The sequence below is a fragment of the Scaptodrosophila lebanonensis genome, unplaced genomic scaffold (assembly GCF_003285725.1).
Source record: "Scaptodrosophila lebanonensis strain 11010-0011.00,11010-0021.00 unplaced genomic scaffold, SlebRS2 tig00000024-arrow-pilon, whole genome shotgun sequence".
NCBI lineage: Eukaryota > Metazoa > Arthropoda > Insecta > Diptera > Drosophilidae > Scaptodrosophila > Scaptodrosophila lebanonensis.
This window is the reverse complement of record NW_022060538.1, coordinates 17,941,851-17,959,004: the sequence shown is the minus strand read 5'-3', so window position 1 is coordinate 17,959,004 and position 17,154 is coordinate 17,941,851. Positions and strand designations below refer to the sequence as shown.

Genomic DNA, 17,154 nt, shown 5'->3' with positions numbered 1-17,154 from the left:
TGCCCCTGGCCCTCTCCTGCCCACTGTGAAGAGTCGAGGGTCTTCATCTCTCGTTGATGGCATGCTGGCCCCTCGCGCGCACGCTCATTTGATTTTTCATGCGCATATCGCATTACATTAATAGTCTTTCGGCTTTGTCTGCGACTGTGCCGTCTTACACAAGTTTTAAATTAAACTGCATAAATATACTGAAAAATAATAAGAAAAACCTCAAAGCAACCAACCACCAGCGGGAGCAAACGATGCGGATAGTCATAGGGCTAGAAGAGGTCAGCACTCCCAAGACACGACTTTCGACTTGACAGGCTCATAATTCATAACAACTGGCACTCACACCACAGCAGCATTGGCGCTCTTGAGCTCTCTGATCCTCATTGTTTGTTTGTTATGCAATACAAAGGAGAAAAACTGGAAAAAACGCAGGGAAAATTCAATACAATAAAGTGCATGCCATACAAGTACAATCGGAGAAGGAAAAAAGGGCGCAATAAAAAGGAAAATTTAGGCAACAGCAAACCAGTTTCCACAATGCCCAATTCTAAATGGCATTCAATTATGCTGGTCGTCTATTGTTTGGCATTTTCCAAGTGACTGCCTCAGTACCACCAATCAATTGTCGCTGTTTTTCGCGCTTTTCAACCAGTTTTTCATGCTATTGACCAGCACTGTGATGGCAAAAGGCGCCAGCCAGCTGGGTGTGAAAAATAACGGCCGGCCCAGCCCCAGCCCGAGCACCAGCCCCAGCACGATAGTTGCACATTAAAGTGCAACGAAGTTGCACCTCAAGTGGGCCAGACGTGAGGCTAGTTCTTGGCGTGCCGCATGCAATCCCAGTCGTAGAACTTCAACTGACCCACTAACCAGCCACGATTATAAAGAAATCGGTGACGGGGACGATGACGGTGACGGGGACGACACATGCGAGGCGCTCGTTAAAAGGTGCAAAATAGCCGTTGCTTTGATTTATGAAACCAGGTCACCAGGCGAGACATGCACACCTTGGCACACCCCCACACAACCCCACCAACCGTGTTCCTACAGTAGTCGCCACAGTTTTGCGAGCAAATTTACTGAATGGCATATTTATTTTGACAAACCAGTGCTAGTTGCCGTAAAGCCAAGTACTCGTATGATAGCCAAGTACATTGTAAGTCAAGGTGATAGCTTTGCTAACCAGAGAAAGGGGGCGAAACCTATTTGCAATCTTTACCAATTGGCTGAAAGGGTAACTTACTGTTCAACAGCCAGGCAAAGACAAGATCGAACTTGGATAGAGACCACAAGCTCAACTAATTCCAAGTAAAAGAATGCAGTCGCACAGACCATTGCCAGTAAGCAGCCCATATCAACATACGCCAGATGCACGAAATGGAGGGAACCAGATGCGGTCGAAACAATAGAATACCTTCTCTGAGACTGTCCAGCAATCTAAACTAATAGCGTATTCTAGTACTCTAGTCAAACCGATTTCCACTTCTCGGCCACACAAAGGATCAACTTGTATCTACTTGTATATGGATAGAAATAAAAAACCTAATTTAACCTTTGCTTGGGCTGCAAATTTTTAATGCAAAAAAATGTCAAAAACTGTGAAAACTAACTAATATTTAAGGTAAATTATTCACACTTTACAAAAATCAAATCAGACATCCATTTGAAACATAGACAAGTTAAATTCTTCTTGAATCAAATTATCAGCATCGAAAACATAAAACTAAATATAATAAATATTTGTGAATTACATACCAATATTTTCAAGCCAAAATTGGAAAGTTTTCGAATATAGGTCTCTAATTTTTATAAAAGCAACATTGCTTATTTTCATTAATTTAAATATGAATACAACTTTTTATCAAAGTTTATGCTTTAATATACTTTTTATAAAATATATCATAATAATACCAACACAAAAAGTTATGTCTATATGTTGTTGACTCTTTTTATTTTGTTTTATTTAATTAATCAACAAATAGCAGTGTCGATACATATTTAAAAACTATGATTTATTTTATAACATTACAAATTAAAATAAAGATATGTAATAATATTACGTTGTAATTTCAACTTAGAAAATAAGAAAGCCTAAGAAAAGGCTGTACAATAACGTCTATTAATGCTTCCGACACGTTGGGGGAATTTCTGGCTTCAGTTGTGAACTTCTATGTTTCATGAAGATATTTCCACAATGTTTTCTAAACGTATGACGATATTATTTCTTGCAGTTCTTATTATGACCAACGCTTTTATGAGTTATTTTATTAATGACAATATCTTTAAATAGTTGAAATTACGGTTAAAAAGAAGACAAGTAAAAAAGCTAAAGTCAGGTGTCCCGACTTTGAAATACTCTGTATATCTTTAAATAGTTGAAATTACGGTTAAAAAGAAGACAAGTAAAAAAGCTAAAGTCAGGTGTCCCGACTTTGAAATACTCTGTACATATGTTTAGAATAATTATAGAAATTAAAGAGTAAGAGAACTTAAAAAAAATGTTCGATCGATTTTACCTCTATTGATATTCGAACTCACGTAAAGGGTGTATAATTGCACATTTACATAGCAATTGCGTCTATGTGAGTGTATGTATGTTTATGCGTGTCTATTCGTGTCTGTGTAAGCATGTTTGCAGTCAACCAAAGCATTAGCAATTATATTTATGGCTATAACTTCTTGTTAAATCGATCTACCATAGTGAAACTTGGCATACGGACACATAATTACTAACTGGGAGTATTTTCAAAATTTTAGTTCGAAATTCTAAGAATTACGGGAGTTAAGAAAATCGTGATTTACATGGGAGAGGGGGGAGAGAGGGAAATTCCAAAATACACATTTTCTGCGTATTCACATAAGACAACTGGGACTAAAATATGATGTCCGTAGGTCTTATAGTTTCCGAGATATAGGTTATTATACGAATGGAAAATCGGTAAAACCCCCATAGGGGGGAAAATCAAAAAATAAAACAAACTTGCACAGCGTACACACATAACGCATCTTTTTGCAAAGTTTGGTGTCTCTACCTCTTATAGTCTCTGAGATCCAGGTGTTCATACAGACAGACGGACAGACAGACAGGGCTAGATCGACTCGTCTCGTCAAGCTGATCAAGAATATATATACTTTGTGGGGTCTGCCACGCCTCTTTCTGCTTGTAACATTTTCAGCTCCCGCAAACCTAATATACTCTTGTACATTTTATGTACAGAGTGTAATAAACGCATAAGAGCCAGCTACGCTAATTTAGATCTAAGAGTTCTACCAGATCTAAAATATGACCAAGTTTATCAAAATTGCTTCTCTTCAGAAGGCAGTCGCATTTGTTTTATCAATGTTTAGAATTCATAATTGTTGTTAAATTTTTGTAATGTAAATTAGCAAATATTTTGATAGATTAAAACATTAATATTGTTTTAAGAACATATTAGGAAACGAATAATTTGAAGAAAAAATGCAATAATGAACGATTTTTTCATGCTGGAATCTTTAAATATTATATTAATTTCCTTAAGCTTGTATTTAAAGAAAGAAACCAAAACCACTTGAATTAGCTGAAGAATTCTACGAAGGCTTTGGCACTTAGTGGAATTCGAGAATTTCAATGGGTGTTACAATACTATTGCCCTCGACTGTAGCGCACACATTCATCATTTACAGGCGCGCCATGTGTCCGGGGTTGGGAAGGGACGCGTTAGAGCATTTTGTAATTTTCACCTTTCAACAAATTTTCACTCGCAATCAAAACTGTGAGTTGAAAACTGAAAACTGCAATGGATAGAAGGGGTTGGCTGTGAATTATGAGCAGCAGCCGGACACTGGACATTGGTCAGTCAACATTTTGGGTGTCTGTGTGTCTGTGTCATACGAAACGCGCCAGCTGGTGGCCCCTTTTGGGAGTGGCTGTGGCTGTGGCAGTGGCAGCGGTTGGGCTCCTTTGCCTAATTGCGGCTGAACTGTGAGCTTATCTATTATATAGAGAGAGAGGTAGAGCGTTTAGAGAATTGGAAACTGGAAACTGAACACTGGACACAACAGTGCACGGCTGCAGTTGCAATGTGAGGCGCGTGAGATTTATGGGCCAGGAGCAAACAAGCTGGCGAACTGCAATTAAAAGCGGCCAACAGTCACGTCGAGTAATTGAAATGAATATGATGATGATAATGATCATGATGATGTCGTCTATGTACACACGTACATACATATACGAGTAGTATATAGCACAAGATAAATGACGCAAATTTGCAATGAACTGAATGGAATAAAAAAAAATAACAACAACAATGTCTGTCTATGCTTTTTGAGCAGCAGATGTTACTTTTGAGGACGACTCGATCTCACAAAACAAAAAGGACAAGAATTTCGTATGCTTTTTGAGCCTCGCTTTGCGCAGCCTCAAAAACAGCAACAACAACACCAGCAGTAGCAATAAAACCAAAACACTTGACTGAAAAGATGATGGTGACAGAGTCGGCTGGGGACGGGGTGGGGTTGAGCCGGAGTCGGAGCCACAGCCAGTGCCAGTGCCAATGCCACTGCCAGAACCAGAGCTCATGGCTCACAATGCTCACAATTTCAAGTGCGGAAGCGGGAAGAAGTATTGCGAAGCAGCCGGTGTCGTTATTACTGTTGTTGTTGTCGTCGTCGTTGCCTGCTGGGTCTGATTCAGGTTTTGGTTTTGGCGCAAAAATGGCTCAAAATTGGCAGCCAGCAGGTATTTTGTGCCTGCCTGTGCGTATTTGTGTGTGTGTGTGTGTGTGTGTGTTGGTGTGTGCGATGAGGGCAGCAGCCGCCGCAAAAATTGGCGCAAAATTTACAGATGCCTCACAAAAAAAAAAAAAAAAAACTAAAAAAAAAAGTTTAAAAAAATAAGAAAGAAACGCACACGCGAATGGCAGAGAGAAAATTTATTATGCAGCATGGCCCGGGCTCCGCTTCTGGCGTACTGCACTTTTCCCCCATTGATACCCCAAATGCCAGGCACTGCGCCAAAAATAGAACCATGCCGGCACTGCCCTAAAATATTGAGCCCATGGAAACAGCAGCAGCGCTAATATTAAAGACTAGATTCCATGCGCTCTTTAAAAATGTAGTCCATTTTCAAAATCAATAAAAAAAAATTGGAATTTCATTTCAAGCTGGTAATTATACTTTATCCAAGATGCCCCCAAACTGCCCACAACTGTCCTCCAAACTGCCCGAAGCACTTTAAAAAAGAGTTAACATTTTTCTAAATCAATACAAGATTGTAACTGCATTTCAAACTAGCGCATCCGGCATGCGTTGCTCCGCCACTGAATTGTAGTGACTTTTAACCTTTCCGACGTCACATCTGTCCCAAAACCTCCTTCGCTATTTATGGCTTCGATTAGGTCCTTCATTATAGTTCAGTATCCACCGTCGCCCACCTTGCTTCGTTTGTACAAAGGATATCCAGCTGCTCTGTTTCGCTCATCTCTTTTGATTTTGTGGTTATTTTAACCAATAGATGCTTTTTGCTGGCATTTGTTTGTATTCAATTTTACAACTTTATTTACGATTGAAACACTGACAGATAGAGTAAAAAGAGGCTTCAAACAAATGAAAATGAGCAGAAATAGATGGTTGATCGCTTTGAGCACTCGTCACGAATACATATTGCCACAAAATTTGATCAAAATCGGTTGAGCGGCTTCGGAGTCTATAGGGAACAATACATACATACAAGTACATCCATTTTTATATATACATATAGTTAGAAGACATTTTTCTTTTGATTTGATCTCAAAAGTATGTACTCGTATATTCTGTTAATTGAATTAAAATCCTAATGGGTGTTTAATTTGTTGAAGAATCAAGGATATCCTCTCCTCTCCCCCCCCCCCCTTCCCCCCCCCTGCCTACGCCCTTACTACTGTGTACAAATCAATGTGTGATGCTGAAATCAATGAAATCTTCGTTTCGGTTCCCATCACATTTTTGCGTCTCAGTCAACCCAGGCGTTACAAAAAACTTTTTAATATACGATTTAATGTTTATGACAAAAGATATTGTATGAGTATCCTTGAGAATTTGACTATGGACCAAACTTTTCATTGCATTTGAAATTTAAAGTCATAGAAAAAAATAATTTTATTATAATTATCTTCATTTGACAAAACATATTATTTATATACTACATACAATGTTGCCAATAAGCCCGCCAATCAGAAAAGATTAGTAATCGTAATATTAATAAATTTTTTTAACGACATACATTTAATGAAATAATAGGAAAGTAGAGCAAACTAAAAATACAATAAAACTGATAGCTGATGAAACTTTCCGTGTCTCATAAAAATAATATTATTTTATTCTTGGGCTCGTACAATTTAGCAATCTTGTTAGTCCAGCATTGACTAGAAACGACAAACATTTAGATACACATGCAGATACAGATACAGATACAGATAAAGATACATGCTGAAGTAGACGCGTATGGCGTGGACTGCATATTGCAGATGACGTCAACATTGCGGCGGCTAAAGAAATTTGCTGTTGCTGGCAAATGTGACAAATGTAACATCATGTGATTTTTGTTTCGATTTAGTAGTTCTGAAGCCGATATTGTTGTTGTTGTCGTGGCAAGCTGCTTTTGCAGAAACTATAGAACAATTAACATTCAGGCACCTACATATGGTCTGAAAGAAAACGTCATTTCAAAACCTTACAAAAAGTGCCCAAGCACGTACGCCGTGCAATAGACAGATATACATACATACATACATACATACATATATAGATAGGCAATGGCAAAAATTGAAACGCAGTAAAGTGTTAGTTGTTGGTGCTCGTGAAAATGGAAATCGAGAAAATGACGCAGCAATGAAATGCATTTCAGCAAAATTTTCATAAGATTCTTTGCGCTCAGTCTAAGGGTTGATTGGGATTTCCTTTTTTTTGCATACACACAGTATTGCTTCCGTAAAACGCACTTAAAAATTAAAAACTTTGAATTTCCTTAATTTACAAATAACATTAAAATTTTATTTGATCAAAAAGAAATTAAGAAGTATCCTCAAACTGGTTATAACCTGTATTAACACACTTTTATAAGATATAAAAGTACTTTTAAACCTAAAATTATGTAAATATTAAATAATAATTTTAAAGGGAAACTTGCGTTCTGTAACATAATTTTTTTTTTGAGTTTCCTAAAACTTAAAATATAAATTGTAAATTAGCTGACACCCCCTTTATATACAACAGTGTGTTCTGACTGACTAATTGCCAATCAAAGGAAGCGCTGAAAATTTAATGCAAGTTTCCTTTCACAATGTAAGTGAAAACTAAGAAACGGTTTTGGTTTGGTTTCGAGCCTCAAAGGTAGAAAAAGCGGTCCATATTTGCCATGATATAAAAAAAATTGTCTAGAGATTATTAGTTCAACGTAAAATTGTGCGAATGACACGACCATGTTTTTATATTTTTTAGAAGTGTTCATAGAGAAGAAACTATAAACTGTAAACATATCTGGCGATCAAATAAAACTAGCTTATAATATATGGAGAAAACACCAAGAGAATTCTTTTAATACTTTTCAGCAGTGCTCTGTTATTTCTAACTATCCTGTTGTTAATTGACGTAGCTACATGAATGTCTTTAGCTAGGGGCTTCACTGTACTACGACCTGATGCCAGTGGTGGTGGTGGTGGTGGCACAGGTAGCAACAGCAAAGCGCGCCAAAATAAATCAAATTCCCGCCCATTGGCTACAAATGTAGCGCCTTTTGGCAACAGCAGTACGCATTTGTTTATGTTTTGTATGCTTTGTTTGTTTATAAAATGTGACTCAAAGTTTAAGCTCAGTATAAATGACTAATTGGTGGTCTAAGCCAGCTGCTAGAAGACGTCTGTGAATTTCGTTAAATGAGTCAGCAGTTCTGCAAAGTTGTTTATGTACATACATACATATATAATATAGTTTATATAGTATGTGCGTGTGTCTATGTATTTGGCGTAAACTGTTTTCACTTTCGTTGGTAAGACACGCTTGAATGCTCCAGACCCATCAATCAGTCTGTTGAGCGCGAAAGTTGATTTTTTGTATATGTATATGTATGTACATGCATATATACATATGTATGTATGTATGGTATGTGTATTGACAATTACCCGGCTTAATGCTGCATGAATATGATAGACCTGACCTTGAATTCGGCTCCAAAGCATGACGCTATCATAGACATATGTATGTACACACACACTCTCAAAATACATATTCACATTTATTCCACAACATTGTTTGCACTCGTTTCCATTTGTTGGCCACTCGTTTGACTTGAACTTTATTTGCACTTTTTTTCAAATTTAAGCTCAACATAAAAATACGATTTAGGTCAGATTTCAAACAGCAGCTAAGTAACGGTAAGTGGGGAATATGTATGTTTGTATCAGTGACACACATATATATGTACATATGTATATGCATGTGCATAAATACAGAGCTGCTAGTGAGTTGCACCATACTTGTTGTCATAAATTAATAAAATCGACATCACATTTTCGTTTTTAAATTCAACTTCTAATACTTTTCATAAAAAATACTTTGAATACAAAACGCATTTTTGTTATGTGGCTAAATAGCATTTTGTTTTGTATATTGTAAAAATTTCCATTTGTCTAGACGTTTTAAATGAATATCTAATATGTACTTAAATTGTATTGCTTGTCGTATTAAATTAAATAAACTAATTTTCCAATATTAACGTCGTGAGAACGAATTCACCACGGCATCAAATCTCCTCTCAGCAGTGCTGTCAATTTGTCTTTTTTCCCGTCAAAATCTAGTGAAATCAAATTGTATATGTACAATAAAGTGGAATCGTGTCATTATTTTTTAAATCAATATTTTCCAATAACGCTTCTAATTTATAACACCTTTTTCTTAAAAGTGCGTGTAATTTGTAAAGTTGCGAATGCAATAATGCCGAAAGAGTACAATACAAATTGCCGAGATACTTGGACAACATGTGCACTACCTTTTTTAAAAGCGAATACGACGACATAAAACACCTTGAAAAATTCATTTTTCTACGCATTTTTTGTAAAAAGATCTGTAGCCTTTTTTACTTTTTTAACTTTGCTTCCCGTCGAAAACAGCTGTTTTCAGTCTAAAAAGTTGGCAGCACTGCCTCTCTTCATCTGGTGCTACCCTGTACTCTCTTGGTATTTCACCACTGTATGCGTTCTTGATTTTCGATTCACTCTCGTTTGGATTTTCGAACGGATCGGACGTGTGTGAGTTTGGACGGTGCGCATATACATACACACGTAAAACAAATTAAACAAACAAATTGCCACAACAAAATGTGCCAATAATAAAAAAAGGCGCAGTGAAACAATAGAAAAAATATTCGTGCACCTCGAAAATTTGTGGGCTGCAGCTTGCAATTGCTTTACGCTTTGCAATGCTTAATTATATTAAAAATTTGATTTTTTAACATTGACGTGTATGTGAGTGTATCTGTGCCTGTTTGTGTGAGTGTGTGTTTGCGTAAGCAAAAAAACGAAAGAAATTTTCAAGTGAAAGCACAAATCAGCTGTACTCAATAGAAAAAGGCAAGGCAACAAACAGAAAATTGTGCTGCGTGTGCTTTGTTAATCAGAGACAAAAAAACCAAAACACAAAAATTAAAATATTACAGCTTTAAACAAAAACAGTAAATTTTGCAAAATATTTTAAAATGCCTGTGCCCCCAGTTTTTACCAGTTGTAACGAATGTAAGCAACTATCACCCTCAAAAACACTTCGCAATACCATCAAAAAAAATTTGTTTGGAAGTCCCTCGAGAGGCGAAACGCACGATTTATTGCAAGAGGAGCAAAAAAGAACATGTGGAAGAATCAAGTTTAAATATGGAATAGACTTAGAAGATTTTGATAGAGTAGAGAACAATCGTCGGAGATGGAATTCTGCCACAACAATTCGCAGCAGGCCATACAATCACTCAACACCAGCCGGTAGAGGTAAGTGTTCAAATATTAATGACCCACATACTTTTATTTACATACTGACATAAATAAATGTACATATGTGTGTATGTGTGTGTGTGTTCTTCCAATAAGATGCCATGGCAGACTAGCACCTGATTTTTTTTAATTTTTAATTTTTTTGGTTACTCGCATTTTCCTTTTGCAATTCTTATTGAGCTCATTTTTTGATGCGCTCCTTCGTTTCCCACCCTTAAACATTGTAGAATTGGAGCAACCCTCTTCATTCACAAAACGACAAACCAACCCTGCTTACGATTTTTCGATTTACATTCCGAATGCACGCACAGTGAAAAAACTGTAAAATGAATCGTTCTGCGAACTCCTGGTACAATTTTATTTCTATAATGTTTCTAAAATTTTGACATTTTTTAATGAACAAATATATTGCATTTTTTTGTCTTAATTCTTAACATATTTATTTTTAATTTAAATGTGATTGATACTGTTTTGTACATATGAGCACATATACGAGTATGTACCTTACTTTAGGATAATCTTCATTTTCGTTTGCCAATTCAAGTATGTGCTTTAGAAAAATATTTTAAAGTTATAAATATAAACAATTAAATTACATACAATATGTACATACTTATACATATGTATGCATGTATATAAATATGTAGGTTGATATGTGTGTGCAGTATTCTGATTATTTTCATATTTATTTGAATAACGTTATATGTATCAGTTGTTCTTCATCCATTTAAACTGTACAAATTTCTTATTGAGCATTCATTGCAGCCCAACCTCATCTACGTTTATCTAAAAATAACTGCAATGTGCACTTGCCCTCTTTATATCTCTCTCCCTCGCTTCATCTCTGTGCGTTTATTCATTTTCGATACACTCATACAAATCCGAAGCGCTTACATAACACGAAAGGGCTGAGCATAAAACTTTCAAAGATACATACATACATTCATACATACATATGTATGTGTGTATGTATATTCAAACAAACATACATATGTACGTATATATTTAAATACGCACATACCCCAACTGGCGAATCTTTTTTCAGTTTTGTTTTGATAGACATTTGTTTTGATTCGTCCATTTAGTCCGCCTTTCTTGAATAGTAGTTGTTGATAATGTCTTTATCAGATACATATGTATGTACAGTGGCTCCCAGCTTATTTGAACCATTTTTTGTGGAGAAATACCAGCTGGTATGTATGTATAATTCCTTAGGCAATAGGTAAATGAAATAAATAAAAATTAATTAAGTAGCGTAAATACATGTGTGTGTGTGTGTGAGTGTGCTATGAATATCTGAATATGATGTCTGTTAAAGTATATAAATACGTGCATATGTACATATGTATGTAAGTATGCACGGTCAAGGTTTGCCTTTGAATTGCCCATTACTATTTGTTTAACTTTCTTAACATTCATATGTATGTACATATGCATGTACAACAGTGTTGATGCCTTTGTGTCTTTGGCAGCGTGTCAAATACACAATAAAACACATTCAAATACAAATACGTTAACGCCGCCGTTGGCAGCGACTGCGGCGCATCACTGTTTTATTTGTTGTTCTTTGTCAATTGAAAATGTTTTTTCACGACTGCTGCCCGCGCCGCCAGTGCTGACGAAACAACGCAATTTTATTTTTATGCAAAATAAATTATAAATATTTCGTCAGTTTTTTTTGGCGCGAAAAATACATACATATGTACACTCTCAATTGAAAAAAAAAAACGCTAAAAGCTCAGATGCTGCTCCGCAGTCAGCGTTCTTGATACGAGCGTGCTTGCTCAATTTCAATTGGCCTGTCATCGTGCAGGTGTTCGTAATTAATTTCCGTTGGGACACGCATAACACAGCAGCAACAGTTGCAATAAAATAAAATTGTAGCTCACTGAGTATCGCAACATTTTTTTTATTAACTGCGACCAAAAATTTTTTACTTCGACGCCTCACCCACAACTCAATTTAAACAATGGCAACTGCAACAAACCTGATTACACACACAAATGTGCTCACGCGCTATCAACGTCGATAGAGCAGAGCCTTACGGTTCTCAGATTGAAAAAGCTCTTTGTGGCTCTCATTCACAGAGGCCTGCCAGGCAGCAGCAGCAACAAAAGCACTTAAGAGACTGTGCTGTTCTGTGTGTTTGTTGTTTTTTAGTTTTGGCGCGAGTTTTAAATTTTTTTTTGTTTGTTTGTTTATTTATAGTGTTTTGCACTGATAATGTGGTTGTGGATGTGAGAGTGAGTGCGTAGCGTACTTTACGCACACGCACCATCAGCATGTTGTTTTTTTAAAAACAGCTCATCGTCTGAAGGTCACCGCCTCAGCAACAACAACATCTTGTGGAGCGCGACGTAAGTACAGCAGCGTCAATTAAGCGACTATTTGTTGCTGGTGCTGCTGCTGCGCAGCTTCTGTTGTACGGACAACATACCAATTAGACAAAGTTTTTTATTTTTTTCTTTGTTTGTTATCGCTTTGCGCTTGTCCAAATTGTTGTTGTTTTTCGCCATGCTTGTCGTGTTTTGGCCATATCTTGACTGTACCTCTTGCTTCACAGTTAGCCACAACAACATCAGCAGCAAGTGCTTTTCTGTAGCTTTTTTCCGTAGTTCTTCCGTAAGCCGCTTACAGAGGCACTCCCCGTTTTAATGCGCTAGTAAATATGGCCGCTGATACATAATTATGTACGTATGCACATACATACATACATATTTATAAGCGCATATGTATATATGTATGCAACGGGGCTTGTGTTGTGGCTCCCATATAAAATCGTATGTAGTATATTTGTGTGTATGTATGATGTGGTCTGCGTGATGTTGATTCTCTTTTCTTCACACACATTTCGTAAACAAAACGCGTTGATTTCATTTTTTTTTTTTGTTTCTGTCGAGTGTAGAAAGCGGTAAAAACGCATAATGAGACAGCAGCAGCAACAACAAAGGTAAACAAAGCACATTTGAAGAGTAATTATTAAAGCTTTTGAAATTTTTTATTAATATGAATTGCCGTTCCGTAAAACATAAGATTCTATGGAATCCGGAACAGGCCTTTATACATACATATGTATGTGTAAACAGGTGTAGGATTTTTGTTGGCATGTTCGTCGTATTATCTAAAGACCTACATACATATGTATGTATGTATGTATTTGTTTCTAAAAGCGGACTTTGGACACATTTTGGCATACGTACACGCATGTACTATGTATGTATGTATGTACATACATACATAAGTGAAATTAAAAAGTTAGTTTTTATGTACATACATACATATGGGATTATAGTTCATTTTCTAACTGTACATTACTCACGACGTTGTGCCGGTAACGTACCACTTTTTCTATCGTCGTCATCGTCGTTATAAACGCTTTTGCGACGTTCCAAACACATACGTAGATTGTACCGGCGACGAGTTGACTATGATGTTTATTCTATATATACATACATTTACGAGTACATACATATGTACGGTATTTAGAGTGCGAACTTGCTGTTTTATACATATGTATGTATATATATGTATGTGTGTTTGTACATACACATGTACATATGAATGTACATATATTGGCGCATTCGCTGATTACGAAACGTTGACTTTTTGTATGCACTGATAAGCTCGGAAATTATCGTCGTGGCTATTTGCCTTATTCCTGTTGCATTTAAAAGCGCAGCTGTTGTCCCTGACATTTATCGGCCCGATTGTGCGAACAAAGAATGGGGGCCCCCAACACAAGCAACACATTTACATACATACATAGGTGTGTATGCGAATAAGCATATGTACACACAGGTAAACTCCATACACACTAGAGTTGGGCACGGGCCGTGTTTTTTGTGGTGGCACTTCGTGCCACGCGTGGGCCCGCGTGTTCGTGTTGTAAATTCCGATTTCGTGCGTGGCCGTGCGTGTTCGTGTTGAGCCAAAAAGGCACGACAAAACACGCACGAGGAAACACGAAAGAACACTAAAATCAGAAAACGAAGCACCCAATAGCCAACACGACTTTTCTGAATTTTTGGACACTAATAATTCAAAAAAAAAATTAAATTGGACAGGTCAAGAATGGATATTGAAATAGGTGACTATATAAGTAGTGTAATTGATCCAGGAATTTGTGTGCTAACATTCTGGAAAAAAACAACAAAATGTAAAATGCTACGGCAATTATCAAGGCATATACTCAATATCCCTGTCAGCTCTGCAACAAGCGAACGAGTTTTTTCCACTTCTGGACATATTTTAAATGAGCGACGTACTCGGCTTCTTAGCTCAAATATTGATAAGATAATCTTTCTGAATAAAAATTTGTAATGTTTACATATATATATATATATATATATTTTTTTTTAATTTTTATATTTAATATATAAAAAGTTCGTGTTGGGCCGTGTTGGGCCGTGTTAAGAAAAATTTTCGTCGTGCGTGCGCGTGCGTGTTTCTAAAAGTTAATTTCGTGGCCGTGTCGTGTCGGGCCGAAAATAGCCGGCCCGTGCCCATCTCTAAATACACACTCACGCGTGCATAATTTCCTTCTATGCGCCACCAATACAAGAATATACAAGATAAGCGCGGCCCGGTTGCGCGCTTTAATAGGTGTTTTGTTAGATACTACTTAGAACTTTACATACTATGTAGGTCGCCCAACAAAAGGTGATAAATAGATCAAAAGTAGAGTACCGGAATAATTGCAACTTGGGGTTATGCATCCGTAGCATTTTCGAAAAGCAAGTTAATCTGTGCTTGTGTGTACTATATGTGGGATATATCTGGATATATGAATATTTGTTTAATTAATGATTCAATTGAAATATGAACTTACTTATCATTAGCGAGCAATTGCAACTATTGACTTAAACTATTGTTAAATTAAGAAGTTTAATAATATAGCATTCTTGCACATATGTATGTAGGTCTGCCCAGCATCCGTCTGTCTGTTACATTTTTCAGCTCGCGCACACCTATATACTCTTGTACATTTCAAGTACAGAGTATAAAAATTGTAGTCCTCAATTTCTGAATGGGTTTCTTCTTCTATGCACTATAATTGGTTAAAGGTGATTCGTGTGATTTCGTTTTAATACGAATTTCGGTAGAAATATTTCCTGTGTGCTCTGATTTGTTAGGTGACCATGTTTTTTTGGGTTGGGAAAAATGGTTGCTTTCTTGGAATTAAAAAATTAATGTTTTTCAGTTTAACCTATGTCGTTTATATTTATTTTCAACCCAAAAAGAAAAAAATACAATTTTTCGCGAACTAAATTTTTATCTTTTTCTACATTTAAATATGAATATGATATGATGAATGTTTAGTAAACATATTTACATTCTGAAAGAAAAAATGTTGATGGAAGAAAATTCGAATAAACGAAAATTTTGTAGTTTCTATTATTTTTTCCATCGCTGTACGTGTAGTACTATATATAGTATTTGTATAGCCCTTTTCTGAACAAAATATGAAATAACATTTTTAGCAATGATATTATAGGAATAAATATGAATGATGTTAAATAAAGTAGATTGGCGGAGCCTTTAGAGATATCACAGATATCGGAAGCAGCTCTAAAGAACACCTTGTATTTATACATGAGTACATTAGTGTGCACATATTTATGCAACTTGCTTGATTGCTGTTCTACGGCAAACGCCTTGAAATTACAGCTTTCGCTTTTCCAGTCGCAGTTTTGAATGTCAAGCCCCGACGCTTGCACTTTTTATTTATTTGTATTTGATTTTGAAATGTCGTACGATTACGTCTCTAACTTTTTTCTCTCCGTTTGCTTTACAGTTTCCACTCAAAGAGGTGAGGGATTACCCAATGTGCCAAAATTTAATGACAATAACAACAACAACACCAACACCGATACCGAAGCGACAGTTCACGTGTTTCACAACATCAATGGGGAGAGAAGTAACAAGGAAAACACCGACATGTCCTTTTTATCTGATGTGGGTGTGGTGTGTTTGTTGTACAGCAGCAATGGGGAGAGCTGGTGCAGCAGCAGCAGCAGCAACAACAACAACACCGACAAGTCCAATTAGACTGATGTGATGTGTTTGTTGTACAACAACAATTGGGCCGAGCGAGAGCAACAACAATTGGGCCGAGCGAGAGCAACAACAACAAGAGCAGCAGTAGCAACAGTGGCAATAATTAAATAATTTTATTATTTTTTTGTAAATTAATTTTAATATATATATATATATATATATATTAATATATATATATACGAGGAGTAGACATATAAAAATATGTATATATATGTATACCCCGAGTTAAATGCAAACGAAAGACTAGAGATGCAGCACTGTCGTTTGTTTCAAACAAAAACGAATAACTAAAGTACAGAAAATGGACACAGACACCCCCCAGCATCGCCATAACGCCCGAAATGGAGGCCATATGGGCTGCGCCCTCATACAAACACATACAGATACATATATGTAGATGCATGGACTAGTCAGTGGTGCATGTAAATATTAAATGACTCATTATTTATAGAAATATTGGCAATGTATCGAAGGAATATGGAATTTTTTTTACTATACTTACTAAGTATATACGAGTATTTTGTATAATATTGGCAACAACATACCCATTGATAGAGCTACCCTATTGTCCATGTAAATACGAACATATGTATGTGGATATGTATGTGTTTGTGTTTGGGCGACTGTATGCCTCCATCCTAGATAATACAACATTGGTCTCAGATTATGGCTATGGTGTGTGTGGGTGTGTGTGGTTCCCCAAAGTATTGAAATTAGGTCATGATCTCAAGCTATAAAGGAACATTTTTATTATTTGTTGTGTGTAAATGTAATTATAATTGAAATTGAATTATTTAAAACGTTGTTGCTCTAAATAAATTCTTAAACCAACCTACATACATATATTTATTGTAAATTGTAATTTTTGGACTATCCTTACAAACAAAACAAAAACAAAAAACCAACACCAATCTGTGAAAATGTTTCCTTAGTTCATTCATAATTGAAAATGTTCGTAAATACGATATGAAAAGAAAACGAAAAATAATAATAAGAAAAATACAGATCCTACAATACAAGTACATACAATGAAAAACCCAATGACTTTTTATTTACATAACGGGCTCCGTACGCTAAGCTAACGGAAATGTAGGTGCGACCCTCAGCTCTT

The 17,154-nt window shown here is 36.3% G+C and overlaps 1 protein-coding gene across 1 annotated transcript; it reads left to right on the top strand.

The window, feature by feature from the left end:
• The first annotated feature begins 9,238 nt into the window (after positions 1–9,238).
• Positions 9,239–16,138, top strand: LOC115620834. Its single transcript, XM_030514267.1, has 2 exons — positions 9,239–9,983; positions 15,781–16,138. Exons 1-2 carry the CDS (start codon positions 9,701–9,703, stop codon positions 16,032–16,034), a joined length of 537 nt encoding a protein of 178 aa, XP_030370127.1. The 5' UTR covers positions 9,239–9,700; the 3' UTR covers positions 16,035–16,138.
• Positions 16,139–17,154: the final 1,016 nt, after the last annotated feature.

Coding starts and splice junctions, on each gene's coding strand:
- LOC115620834 (XM_030514267.1), top strand. CDS start 9,701: ATGCCTGTGCCCCCAGTTTTTACCAGTTGTAACGAATGTAAGCAACTA. Junction 9,984..15,780: donor CTCAACACCAGCCGGTAGAG/GTAAGTGTTCAA, acceptor TTTGCTTTACAG/TTTCCACTCAAAGAGGTGAG.